The 13,500-nt window shown below is 41.1% G+C and overlaps 1 protein-coding gene across 3 annotated transcripts in view; it reads right to left on the reverse strand.

Moving 5' to 3' along the window:
- TMEM52B (transmembrane protein 52B) overlaps window positions 1–13,500 on the reverse strand; it is a 126,264-nt gene that overhangs the window by 39,012 nt on the left and 73,752 nt on the right. Inside the window, exons 1-5 of one of the 3 annotated variants that reach the window (XM_058166804.1) lie at window positions 13,091–13,258; window positions 12,815–12,935; window positions 12,324–12,367; window positions 10,350–10,388; window positions 5,143–5,309 (exon numbers count right to left, since the gene is read on the reverse strand). In XM_058166804.1, the coding sequence (XP_058022787.1) occupies window positions 5,143–5,309; window positions 10,350–10,388; window positions 12,324–12,367; window positions 12,815–12,871 (307 nt within the window). In that variant the 5' untranslated portion in view covers window positions 12,872–12,935; window positions 13,091–13,258. Of the gene's footprint in view, window positions 1–5,142; window positions 5,310–10,349; window positions 10,389–12,323; window positions 12,368–12,814; window positions 12,936–13,090; window positions 13,259–13,500 lie in introns of those variants that run through there. The other 2 variants (XM_058166803.1, XM_058166805.1) reach the window with 2 other exon arrangements.

The raw sequence follows: 13,500 nt of genomic DNA on the forward strand, positions 1-13,500 counted from the left end.
TAAATGAAATAAACGGTGTGTGCTTACGCAGCTGGTGCATGGAATAAGCAGCAATGGTGGCAGCATATTCAAGGAGAGGGACCAGTAACTTTTGGATGCTTGCCTTTCCTGGCAGCCAGCCGCTGGAAGAAAGTAAATATATGCAGTGTGGTGAAGGAAAAGCGGGTGGCGGCTCCGGGACAAGGCTGGTGTCGGGGAATGGTGCATTCCCCACCCGGTTGAGGCAGGTGGCGAACAGGGGGTGGCTCTGAGGTCTCAGGGAAATGAGGTATCCCTGGGTCCTGACCAAAGGCGAAGGGCGAACAGGCGGCGAGCGGGCAGCAAGTGGGTGAAGGAAGAGCGGGTGGCGGCTCTGAGGAAAGCCCGGAGTCGGGGAATGGTGCATTCCCTGACCCGGTTGGGGCAGGCGGCAGCTCTGGGGCGTCGGGGAATGGGCCCCGGCTCCTGACCTAACGGCGAGCAGGTGGCGAGCTGCCTTCCCGGTGTTCCAGTGTCCAGCTTGCGAAGGCTGGACTGCGGGCCGTGGACTGGTTCAGGGCCGTGGCCAGCCAGCGATTGCCACCAGATCGCCGAACCAGAACCAGTCTCCGCTACCTACTCGCCCGATCCGGTCCGATCCTGTAGCATTTCACCCCTGATGGTACCTCTTATTTCTGACTTATCTCTCTGTATTATGTCTGCTATGATTTCAGCCATTTCCCCCCCCCCCCCCGGTCTTCCTCTTTTTCTCCTCCAACATTCTGGAAGCGTAGGAAAAATGATGCCTTCTCCATTTCCAAAAAGGCGATTGTATCCATTAGTTCTTTATTTGATTGTAATGTCTTCTGCTCCACCATTTCTACCTTAAGGTCTAGTTGGTCCACTTTGGTTTCTATTTTTATAACTTTTTGCTCATTTTCTGCAACTGTATATTGCATATTTTCCATTTTTTCCTTCATATTTTTCAAATCTTTCTTTACTTCTTCTATCTCATTTTTGATTTCTTGGTGGTATTTCCTAGCCTCTTCCTGGTTGTTTGCCACTTTTTCTTGGAATTTCATCAGTGTCTCTTGAATGATTTGGAGTGTATTTTGCATACTCTGCATTGTTGATTCTGTTTTATCTTTTTCTTTCTCTGACATATTTTGGTTTGACCGATGAGTTGTGGGAGATGCTGTAGATGTTAGAGATGAGCTTTTGTCCTGTTCTTGTTACTATTGATGTGGTTGACATTATTAAATTTCTAGTAATTTTTTTCCACAATATCATAAAAAGTGATAATTTTCTACTACTTAATATTTACTTCTTACCACTAATTCCTATATATATAAATTCCTTTAAATTATTTAATTATCACCACACAGATCAAGCTTCAGATACTCTTTAACAGTTTCTCCCCTACATTTTTCCCCCCTTCAGATTTGCTAATCAATGAATTGATAATCACTTAATTCAAATATTTTCACTGTAATTATTATTATATATTATTGAATAATCAAGATATTATCCTCCTCTTTAATCCTTTCAAAGTTATCCAAACAACTCCTTAAAGTTAAGTTTCTATATCTTTTATAACCTCTCCTTTTCAGATATTATCAACAAAACAAATAGTTTTTTGCCCCTCAGATAATAATTTTTATCAATATGTATTCCAACCAGATTTTTTTTTAAAGTTCTCTTTTTAGCTTTCTTCTTCTTCTTCTTTCCACTCCCTATTGCATCAGATCGTCCATTCAAGCTTAGTCACGTTCAAGTCCAGTACACAGTATTTATGTCCTTCCAGTCTCTCTCTTATAATTGTTTCTTTTTTTAATCTTTTTATCCCTCTTATTCCAGTCCACTCTTTCTTCTTCTCAGTAGATATTAGTAGATATTAACCCACAATTGTCCACTATTGATCTATTGATCTCTTCCAAATTTACCCCCTTTTGTTCCACTAAATCCATCAAAACTGCCAAGTCCACCAGTTTAAATATGGGAACTCCTTATTTTAAAGTTTAAATCCTTCGTTTGTTGCATCTTAGCTGTTTTTCTTTCTCGTGGTGCACTTAGATCTTTAACTCAGCTCCAGTTTTTACAGTTTATTACTTTGTATCTTCTTGTTAATTGCTCCTTCCGTACCTTCTGTTACTTTGTTGCCTTTGTTCATTCCTGCTGAATGCTCTCCTTCCCAGCCGCCGCTCTCTTTGCCCTCTGCGACTCTCTCGTTCCTGGTTTCTTTGGTAAGAATTCTCACTTTTACTTTCACCAATCCTTCACTACTGCCGATGCTGAGATCCTTTTTCACTTCGTCACTGTGCGGCCGCCATTGCTCTCGATCTGCCCTAAAGACAGATTTTTTCCTGCCGATTTAAGAAGTTCAGCTTTTGTTCTCCTGGACGCTAATGTCTCATCCGAAGAACAAAGCCTTCCCCTTTAATTTCCCAAATCCTCCAGGTTTGGGAATGCCCTTAAAAGGGCTCTTTTCAGGAATTAGTTGGGCTTTCGGGAGCCTTAAAATGCACCCTCATCCACTTCGCTCTGGCACCTCCGCAGGAAGTCCTGCCCTGCCTATTTAACTTATATGCAGAGCACATCATGAGAAAGGCGGGGCTGGATGAATCAAAAGTTGGAATTAAGATTGCCGGGAAAAATATCAACAACCTCAGATATGCAGATGATACCACTCTAATGGCAGAAAGTGAAGAGAAACTAAAGACTCTCTTGATGCGGGTGAAGGAGGAGAGTGCAAAAGTTGGCTTGAAACTCAACATTAAGAAAACTAAGGTCATGACACCCCATCCTCTCAATTCCTGGCAGATAGATGGGGAAGAAATGGAGATAGTGACAGATTTTATTTTCCTGGACTCCAAGATCTGGGGAGGAAAGCTATGGCAAGTCTAGACAACGTACTAAAAAGCAAAGACATCACCCTGCCAACAAAAGTGTGTATAGTCAAGACTATAGTTTTACCAGTTGCAATGTATGGCTGGGAAAGTTGGACCATAAGAAAGGTTGAGCACCAAAGAATTGAGGCCTTTGAACTCTGGTGCTAGAGAAGACTCCTGAGAGCCTTTTGAACTGCAAACAAGTTAGTCCTAGAGGCCAGATCCTGAAGATGAAACTGAAATAAGGGCCTCTGGTGGCTCTACAGACTAATGCAGTCTGTTATTAACACAGCTGCTTGCAATTACTGCAAGTTCAAGTCCCACCAGACCCAAGGTTGACTCAGCCTTCCATCCTTTATAAGGTAGGTAAAATGAGGACCCAGATTGTTGGGGGCAATAAAAGTTGACTTTGTATATAATATACAAATGGATGAGACTATTGTCATATAATATATTGTATATAATATATTGTATATATATTGTATATAATATATATAGACTATTGTATATAATATACAAATGGATGAGACTAATGTAAGTCAATGTGAGTCTTCGGAGAAGGGCGGATATAAATTCAAATTAAAAAAAAATATTTTGGCCAGCTAATGAGAAGGAAGGACTCACTGGAGAAGAGCCTAATGCTGGGAAAGATTGAGGGCAAAAGAAGGGGACGATAGAGAATGAGGTGGCTGGATGGAATCACTGAAGCAGTAGGTGTGATGGACTCCAGAGAATGGTAGAGGACAGAAAGGCCTGGAGGAACATTGTCCATAGGGTCGCAATGGGTTGGACACGACTTCGCAACTAACAACAACAAATCACAAAGAAGAAGGCATCAACCTATTCTCCCAAGCACCTGAAGATAGGACAAGAAGTAATGGATGGAAACTTATCAAGAGGAGATCCAACCTAAAACTAAAGAGAAATTTCCTGGCAGTAAGAACAATTAATCAGTGGAACACCATGCCTCCAGATGTTGTGGATGCTCCATCACTAGAGGTTTTAAGAAGAGATTGGACAATCATTTGTCTAGAATGGTATAGGGTCTCCTGCTTGAGGAGGGAATTGGACTAGAAGACCTCCCAAGGTCTCTTCCTACTCTGATTGTGTTAAGGCACCACTGCCTCAGCTTCTTGGTAGGTTTTCAAAAGATAAAATGAGATTTGAGATTCTATTAAGCTAGTTGAAGCTCTTCATGTGCTTTGAAAGTTATTCAAAAGTGCTTATTAAATTCAGTGATTCTGACTGTGATTGGAAATTCAATCCAACAGCTTAATTTAAAAGGATCATCCTTTTTAGTGCTTTGTATATAATGTTTATTTATGTCTGAAGAACAGAGAGGTTGTTCAATAAAACTTAAGTGTATTTTTTGGACTATTAGACACTCTGGACTATAAGATGCTTTAGAAGAGGAAAACAAGAAAAAAAATCTGTCTCTGCCTCCAGCATCCATCTGATATTCATCTGGCCTGTTCGCCGCTGCAGCCCGTTTGCTGCCATGGCCTGTTTGCCACTGCGGCCCATTCATCGTAACCCATTCACCACTGCTGTGGCCATTTGCCACTGCCACCCCGGCTCATTCGCTACCACCTATTCGCCAAGACCCATTTGCTGTGTCCCATTTGCCATGGTCCGTTCGCAACTGCCCAAATAGGCAGTGGCAATAGGCGGTGATAGAACAGCTGATTGGCACCACACCAATCCCATTCTCCCCCCCCCGCCACCGCAATATTCGCTTTATAAGATGCACAGACATTTCTACCCACTTGCGGGGGGAGTGCATCTTATAGTCTGAAAAATACGGTAATTGGGCTAGCCAACATTTTATCATGATATCAAAATGTATATACTAGAAAGATATAATGGAGTAATTAATTACATATGACACATTATGATTTAACTATTTGTATTAATGTAATTGAGATGTTTATAATTAATTGTGTGTGATAAAGGCACATTTTGTCTTTTAGAAACATTTGGGACCATTTCCATATTGCAGTTGCAGAACTAATCAATTTATTTTCTCCGAAATATATTTTTACTGTAGTTCTTAAGAAAGGGTTTTGGTTTTAGTCATATTCATTAAAAAGTGTTTTATAACTTGTCATTATCTAAATTGTCAGCCCCAGGAAGCATTTAATTAAAAATATTCATGACATCTCTCAGGATTTCAAAGGTGCTCATTTATCTTAAAAAGTTGGGATGTCCTGCACACTAGTTTGGCAAGACTTTTCTGACTGGCATCTTTCATAATTGTTTTCAACCTTCAGGATGACTAAATTGTCTTTCCACTCACAGGTGATGGTGCTTTGAAGGGTGCTGTCATGATCAAAAGCAATAACTGTAACTTCATATGATTGAGGACGAGCATCTTCTCCTGGATGGCAATTAAAGCAGCAGCATCTTACACAAACAGAAACAAGGGCACAGAGAAGGAGGAGCCCACCAATGCCAACCACAAGCCTGGAAGTGAAGAACAAGAAGAATAAGAACTCTTGCCATTTGTTCATATAATGCAAAAACCTAACAAACTACAGTATTATTGTCATGCTCCAGCATATAACTTTATATACTGTTGTTGCTCTCTAGCTCTATCTAGTGGCCAGAGAGACAAATACCAAGTATATTGTTTGAAGCTGACCCCACTCCCTTACCCATCAGCCTGCACTCTCAAAACAAATGCACGCTGGGAAGGCAGACTCCATTTTCTTTAGCATTTGAAGAAGGTAGAAGCAAAAAGAACCCATCTTAATCTGTGGCACATAGTCATCCAAGGATAAACCCACATCCCACACGCAGAGCATCACTGGTGAGATTTAAATTGCTTGTATTTAAAACATTCAGATCTATGCACACAGTCTGTTTTATTGGAGGATAGGTGGGTTTAAATGCATGTCGAGCTGCACACAGACTAACGTGTAGTGAGGACAGTATAATTATTGTAAAATTGGAGATGCACAAAGTTCCCTAATAAACAAATTTTTCTAGAATGCTTGCAAGTGGCCTACAACTAACTCCAAACTGAATCAAATGGATATCCCTGTCACCATTTCAGTTACGTTAATTACTTTCCATTTTTTTCTCTCTCTCTCTCTCCCTAACTCATTAGAGTACACTCTGATAATTAATATTCATGGCATACAAATAACGGCATTGAACTGACCCACTAAACTAATAGTGTCAAATTCGTGGATCTACGGGCTGGATGCATCATGTGCTGGCCACACCCACCCCTAATTTTGTGAAGGGGAAAAAGTTGTGATATGTCACGTGATGATGTGTCATCACACGTTTGACACCCCTGCACTAAATAGACCTTGTTCCTTGGCCACCTCCTTTTTAGGGATCTTTGGCAAAAAAAAGGTCAATCTTATAGTGAAGATAAGAATCAAGGGGTCAAGAAAAATATACCTGTTTATAGAAGTCTCCTCTTTCCTCCGCTTGTCCTTTCCAGGTGCTCAGCTTCACATTTCTCAGGTTGCATCTCTGAGATACCAATCAGATCAACCTTCCTGATCTGCAGTTCTTTCCCCTAACTTGTTTCACTAACATTCCTAAAGCTCTGTCCTCCAATCCACCAAGCATTACCTCTTCTCTTTAGTTCTGATTTTCAAGAAACCTGAAAATAATGTACTATACAGGTAGTCTTTACAACCATTCATTTCACAACTGTTTAAAGTATGATGGCACTGAAAAAATGACTTAGGACTAGCTGTCACACTTAGAACTGTTGCAGCATTCCTGTGGTCATAGAATCAACATTTGGGTTCTTGACAACCAGCATGAATCATGTAATGACCAATCAGCATGATCCATGTGATGACCAAAGACCTTTCTGGGTGCTTTGACAATGTCAATGGAAGAAACCAAAATTTCTTAATAACCATATGATTTGCTTAATGACCATAGCAAAAATATATATAAAGTCTGGCACAACTTAATGACCATGCTGCTTAGTGACAAATGTTCCAGTCCCAATTGTAGTACAGGTCATTTGTACATCATTTTTTTACAAATTGAGTAAACTCTGAAAGGAGAAAGGAAGGCAAAGGAGAAAAACTGCCCAAACAAATATACATATATAGTTTGCAATAATGTCAAATATTTGAAGCTCAGGTGTAGGATGAGGACGAAGGTTCATTTTCCAAGATTGTGTATTGGTTTCCAAACATTCCATTACCGGACTACATAACATCTTCAGCAGAGTTTATGGATTGTCAGTGTTCTTTTGTTTATAAGGGCTTTGTGTGGTCAGTAGGTCTTGTGATGTCAGGTAAGGTCAGATCAGGCTCCCATCAGGTCAGGGTCTTATGATGGGTCTTATGATGGGTCAGGTGTGAGTCACCAGTGAATCTTGTGATGGGTATTGTGATGGGGAGGTTACATCAGGTGAGGGTCATTGGGAGGTGAAGTGCTGGTTAGAGGGGCTTACCTGGATTGGTTGAGGGTCGGTGCTGTCTCTGGTTGGTTGTGTGATTGATTTGGATTCTGAGGGGTTTGTAGGTCAATGTGTCTGTTGATGGAATTGTTTGTGGAGTGTCAGGCCTTGATGAACTCATGAGCATGATGGTGGTAGTGTGGCCGATGATCACACCCACATCAGACCCATCACAATACTGTGACCTGATGGGACCCTCATCTGACATGACTTCACCATCACAAGACCTACTGACCACATGAAGCCCTTATAAACAGAAGAACACTGACATCCTCTAAACTCCGTAAACAATGCATGGGGGCCAGGGAGCATGTGCGAGGGCTGCACACGCATTGCATTTTGGGGATTCGAGTGTGGGCATGCACATTTGCGTGTGTGCGCTTTGGGCACTCAGTCCAGAAAAGGTTAGCCATCACTGCCCTAGGCCATTCTGGACAAACGGTTGTCCAATCTCTTCCTTGTACAAACTGATGAAGCACCCACAATTTCTGGAGGCAAACTGTTCCATTGATTAATTGTTCTCATTGTGAGGAAATTTCTCCTTAGTTTTAGGTTGGATCTTTCTTTAATATTCTTCTCCTGCCCTGTGATGCTTTAGAGCAGGGGTCCCCAACCTTTTGGACCTCAGGGACCACCAAGTTCATAATTTTAAATCCCGCGGACCACTAATACGAATCCAGAGCGCCTGGACTCCCAGTGATGGGATGGGGTTCTTCAGGCACTCTTCCTCTCTCTTTCTCTGTCTCTCTCTCTCCCCTCTCTCTTTCTCTCTCTCTCCCACACATTCTGTCTCAGTCTCTCATCTCTCTTTCTTTCTCTCTCTCTTCCCCCCTCTCTCCCCCTCTTTCTCTCATTCTATCTCATCTCTTTCTCTCTCTTTCCCACTCTTTCTCTCATTCTCTCTCATCTCTCTCTCTCTCTCCCCTCTCTCATTTTCTCTCTCTCTCTCCCCCCTCTCATTCTGATTCTCTCTCTCTGATTCTCTTTCATTATGTCTCTCTCATTCTCTCTCTCATTCTCTCTCTTTCATTCTCTGTCTCTCATTCTCTCTCTCACTCTCTGATTCTCTTTCTCTCTCATTCTCTTTCTCATTCTCATTCTCTCTTTCATTCTGTCTCTTTTTCTCTATTTCATTTTGCATGGCATCAGCATTCTGCCTCGGTATATTTGCTCAGTCGGTGGCGCAAAGCAGCCCTCGTCTCCTGCCGCTTGGGACTCAGAGTGGTAAACAGCATCTGGTCGTTGCCAGATCGGCCCCCTACAAGCTCTCATCTCTTGAGGAGCCCAGCTGAAGTTTCCCATGCTGCTTCAGTGAGTGCTGTTTGGGAGACAAGAGCTTGCAGGGGGCCAATCTGGCATCTGGGTGAGGTACCAACTGTACGCTGATGTACTTTTCCACCCCAGGACACCCCAACGAAGCTATCGAAGTACTGTCCCGGTGTCTAGAAGCCGTACGGGTCTGGATGGGGAGAAACAGGCTCAAGCTCAATCCCTCCAAGACGGAGTGGCTGTGGATGCCGGCACCCCGGTACAGTCAGCTGCAGCTGCAGCTGACTGTTGGGGGCGAGTCACTGGCCCCAATGGAAAGGGTGCGCAACTTGGGCGTTCTCCTGGATGGGCGGCTGTCTTTTGAAGATCACCTGACAGCCGTCTCCAGGAGAGCTTTTTATCAGGTCCGCCTGATTTGCCAGTTGCGCCCCTTCCTTGACCGGGATGCCCTATCCACGGTCACTCATGCTCTTGTTACCTCTCGCTTGGATTACTGCAATGCTCTCTACATGGGGCTCCCCTTGAAGAGTACCCGGAGGCTCCAGTTGGTCCAGAATGCAGCTGCGCGGGTGATAGAGGGAGCCGTTCATGGCTCCCATGTGACACCACTTCTGCGCAGGCTGCACTGGCTACCTGTGGTCTTTCGGGTGCACTTCAAGGTGTTGGTTACTACCTTTAAAGCGCTCCATGGCGTAGGGCCGGGTTATTTACGGGACCGCCTACTGCCACCGATTGCCTCCCACCAACCCGTGCGTTCTCACAGAGAGGGACTCCTTAGGGTGCCGTCCGCCAAGCAATGTCGGCTGGCGACCCCCAGGGGAAGGGCCTTCTCTGTGGGAGCTCCCACCCTCTGAAATGAACTTCCCCCAGGACTCCACCAACTTCCCGATCTTCGAACCTTTCGCCGCGAGCTGAAGACATATCTATTTATTCACGCAGGACTGGCATAGGATTTTAGTTTTTAATTGGGTTTTTACTGTTTTAATTATATTTTAATTTGGGCCAATTTAATAAGTTTTTTAAATATTATTTTATCTTGTATTTATTCTTGTTCTGTTTTATCTGGCTGTAAACTGCCCTGAGTCCTTCGGGAGAAGGGCGGTATAAAAATCTAAATAAATAAATAAATAAATAAATAAATAAATCTGCATTGGAGAGCAAAATCCGGCTGCTCCCCAGACCAGATGCCATTTACCACTCTGAGTCCCAAGCGGCAGGAGACAAGGGCTACTTTACGCCACCGGCTGGGCAAATATACTGAGGTGGAATGCTGATGCTGCGCAAGTGCAAGTAGTGCTTTGCTCCCACAGCTTTCAGCCATCGCAATCGCTGCTTTGCCCACTTGCGCCACCCCTCCTCCGCCGCAGCAACAGCACCATTATTTCATTCCTGACAGAGAGGGCTGCACTCCTTTTTGCCTATTGCATGTGCCACCCCAATACAAAGATTTCTCCACGGACCACTAAAATTTTCTCGCGGACCACCAGCAGTTGGTGACTGCTGCTTTAGAGGCTAAGTTAACCTCATTTTCTCTGTGACAGTTTCTCAAGTACTGGAAGACAGGTGTCATGTCACTCCTAATCCTTCTTTTTTTTTAGGCTATACATATCTAGTTGCTTTGAGTGTGTGTATGTTTGGAAAGGTATTTTTAATATTCTCTTGTTTGTTGTGGTTTATGTTTGAGCTACTATTTGTATTGTTTCTATTATCATATTTTATATTTTAAAAGTAAAGAAGTTCACTCAACAAATTCAAAGCATCATAAATGACATGGAATCTTTTCCCATTAACCTTACCAGATATACCAATGATGGACCCAGTTTGTATTGGAACAGCTTTGGGAGTAAAAGGAGTTCAAGAAAATATTAATGTCATAGAAATAATTTTTATATTGTCACAATCAGACAATTATTATTTAGATGATTGCTCTTGACTTAATAACCCAAATACATGAAAAATTTCCACTAAAAGCATTTTGCTTTTGAGAGTATATGTGAGATTTAAATGTTATACATTGTGTTATTGATTTACTTCATGCTATCTGAATATACCTGTTAGTAAATTAGCAGCAATCAAAATCCCAAATGATCTTGGATTGTATAACTCCATCTCTTTTGAAAGCAGCCAATTATCCAAGGTACTCTGGAAACAGAACTTTTTAATAGGATTTCATGAGGTGATAAGCAGATTTAAGGGGAACAACAGTCACTCCCATTCTGCATGAGTGATGGCAGGCCAGACAAGGATTTGGGCACTGGCACTTTTTTCCAGTGGCTTTCCTTTTACTCACAGCAAGTCCTGCAATAGTTTCAATGCACTCCTGAGTGCCATCCAAGGCAACCAAATGAGGAGAGAAGTGCTCTTGCTAGTCCTTCTATTATTTTCCTAGGAGACCTCTCTCTGAATTCTGGTATTGAGTGTGTCTGCTCCAGCCACCCTGAGTGCTATGCCTCTTCTACTTTTTGCAGAGTTTACAGTGCATGCTTAGGAGACCAGAACATTCAGGCTCCTTGGAGTAGGCTGAATGCCAGAATTCAAAATGACACCCCAGGAACAGCTCAATGATATGTCCTTCTAGCCTTCTAAAAGAGTAGGGTTAACAGATAAGAAAGTTAGACTCCCTCAAACTCTGTAATTCAATATTGGAAAATATTCAGAATAATACATCAGACATGCTTCTTGTGCAACAGTTCCATTTTAAAAGCCATACTTCTGCTGCTCAATCCTATGCATGATATATCTAACTCGATTTTAAAATTCTATCCCCACTGCCAGAGGTGTCCTTTCATTTCCAGATATAATCTAATAACCAGTAGCATCAATAAGAAAGTGTGTGTGTGGGAGCAGGGAGGGGGGGAGATGTGCTATGAAGAAATCCTATTAAAAAGTTTTGTTTCCATAATATATATATTGGAAAATTAGCTGGTTTCAAGAGAGGTGAAGGTTATACTGTGCATAGAACTATAGAAAACCTAAAAATATTTAATTTGACAACTTTATGAATCATTAACATAAAAAATTAATGGACATTTTCAAAGAGTTTGGATTTGGATATCTCTACTATTCTGAATATTCTAAGTTATTGATGTTGGTGACTAAAGTTAGTGTCTTTTCGTATTTTCAACCAGGTTTAAAATATTTAAAACCACAATAATCTCCTCCTAATTTTGTCCAAAATATGTGCCTCCTTGAAAATAGAAAAGAGTTTTCCATTGATTTCTTGGAGTGAAGAGGAAATGGCGCTAAAATGTTACGGTGTGCACCAGTCTAATGTGAAGTGACTGAGAGTTGTCTAATTTTTTCCATTCTTTAATTTTTTTGTAATCCATAGACACTTTTTTCTACGCCTTGGAGAATAAAGTCATGCGTCATGACATCTGCTCCAAGTCTATCCAGGAATTGCAGACAGTGAACAATTTTAAGCCTTGTTGTACCACTTGAGAATATAGGGCCTTTTCAGTAGGAAAAATAAGGTTAGCAACCTTACAGATTTATAATATTATAAAATTATAATAATCATTCCTCTATACCCAATATGTTACTTGGTGGAAATAAAGTAGGGACATAATTCTATTTTCTTACTCTCAATGAATTGTCCAAAAATACATTTTTGAAGTTCTCAGCGCAGCTCATTCCTAAAATTATTTATAAGTCTTTTCCCAAAAATCTTTTCCATACAAAAACTGAAGCAATTTTTATCCATATATCTTAGATAGCTTATTGAAGTTATAAGAAATTGATGGTGCTCTGCATCATACATGCATACTCACAGATCATTGTTTGTACAATTCCCTTGCAGTTTCACCTGTGGAATCTTAAAAGAGAAAAGAATCAAGACAATGGCAGAATATTCTGCTTTCTTTCATAGAAATCATAGAATCATAGGCCTCAAAGGGACCTTGGATATCTTCTAATCTATACTCCTGCCGATGGCAGAAGACTTTTTATTATCCTGGATAAATAGTTCTCTAATCTTTTCCTGAAGACCTGCAGCATCCACAACTTTGGGAGGCAAGCAGTTCTTTTTTTCATCCTCACAATGTTAAAGTTACCGTTTTCTTGAACTGGTATAATATTCATAATTGTTTTCTTATTCTCATATAATCAGATATTTTAGTCTCTTTTTTTCTTGCTGTTCAGCATGAGCAAGATAGGTTTTCTACATTTTATGCTACAAATCTAGATCCTAAATCAGAATTCATTTTCTTTTGCTTTTCCATCTCTTTTTCCATCTGTTACTTTGTGATCTAACACAGCTTACCTGAGCCAGACATGCCAAAATAGAGATGGTTACGACTTGGGTACACTTGCTCATCATACGATGTGATTTTTCTTTTCCTTACCAAAAGTGGTGTTGCCTATTTAACTTCATTATCCACAGTCTGCAGACCAAGCAAAAACAATGAAATAGGCTTAAGACACAGTGCTTTGCTTTTTCAATCTGTATGTTTCTAAAAGTAGTACAGTATCTTTTATTTATAGACATTACAGACATTCACAAAATGTACATGCTTTCTCAGTGTCTGTTTATATTTACCTCAGAAGCTGAATGGAAAACCCACAAAGTTGAAGAGGGAACCAAAGCACATTGTCCTTCAGTGGAAAATGTTCCTGCTTATTTCTAGTAGCTTTTTCTTTTCTGCCCCTGCCTCCTCTTTGAAGACAGAGATCTAGTTTAGGATGAAGGTTGTAGAGTAGTGCCTCTTTCTTCTTCCTTATCCTTTTTACCAGATAAATGCTCTTTCAAGGACAGGCTTTTATATTTGCTAAATAACTCAGAAACTACTCTCATGAGATCTCTTTAGTCACCCATTGGAGCTGCCAATCCCCAATGAAGTACTAAAATGTAATCTGTAATAAATTTCTGCCCTTTCAATGATTGGCCTCACATAATTAATATAGGTTTTTTTCCTTTTTCAAACTAGTTATTTTCCCTCGAGCTGCTTA

This window comes from Ahaetulla prasina, chromosome 2 (assembly GCF_028640845.1).
Source record: "Ahaetulla prasina isolate Xishuangbanna chromosome 2, ASM2864084v1, whole genome shotgun sequence".
NCBI classification, from domain to species: Eukaryota; Metazoa; Chordata; class Lepidosauria; order Squamata; family Colubridae; genus Ahaetulla; species Ahaetulla prasina.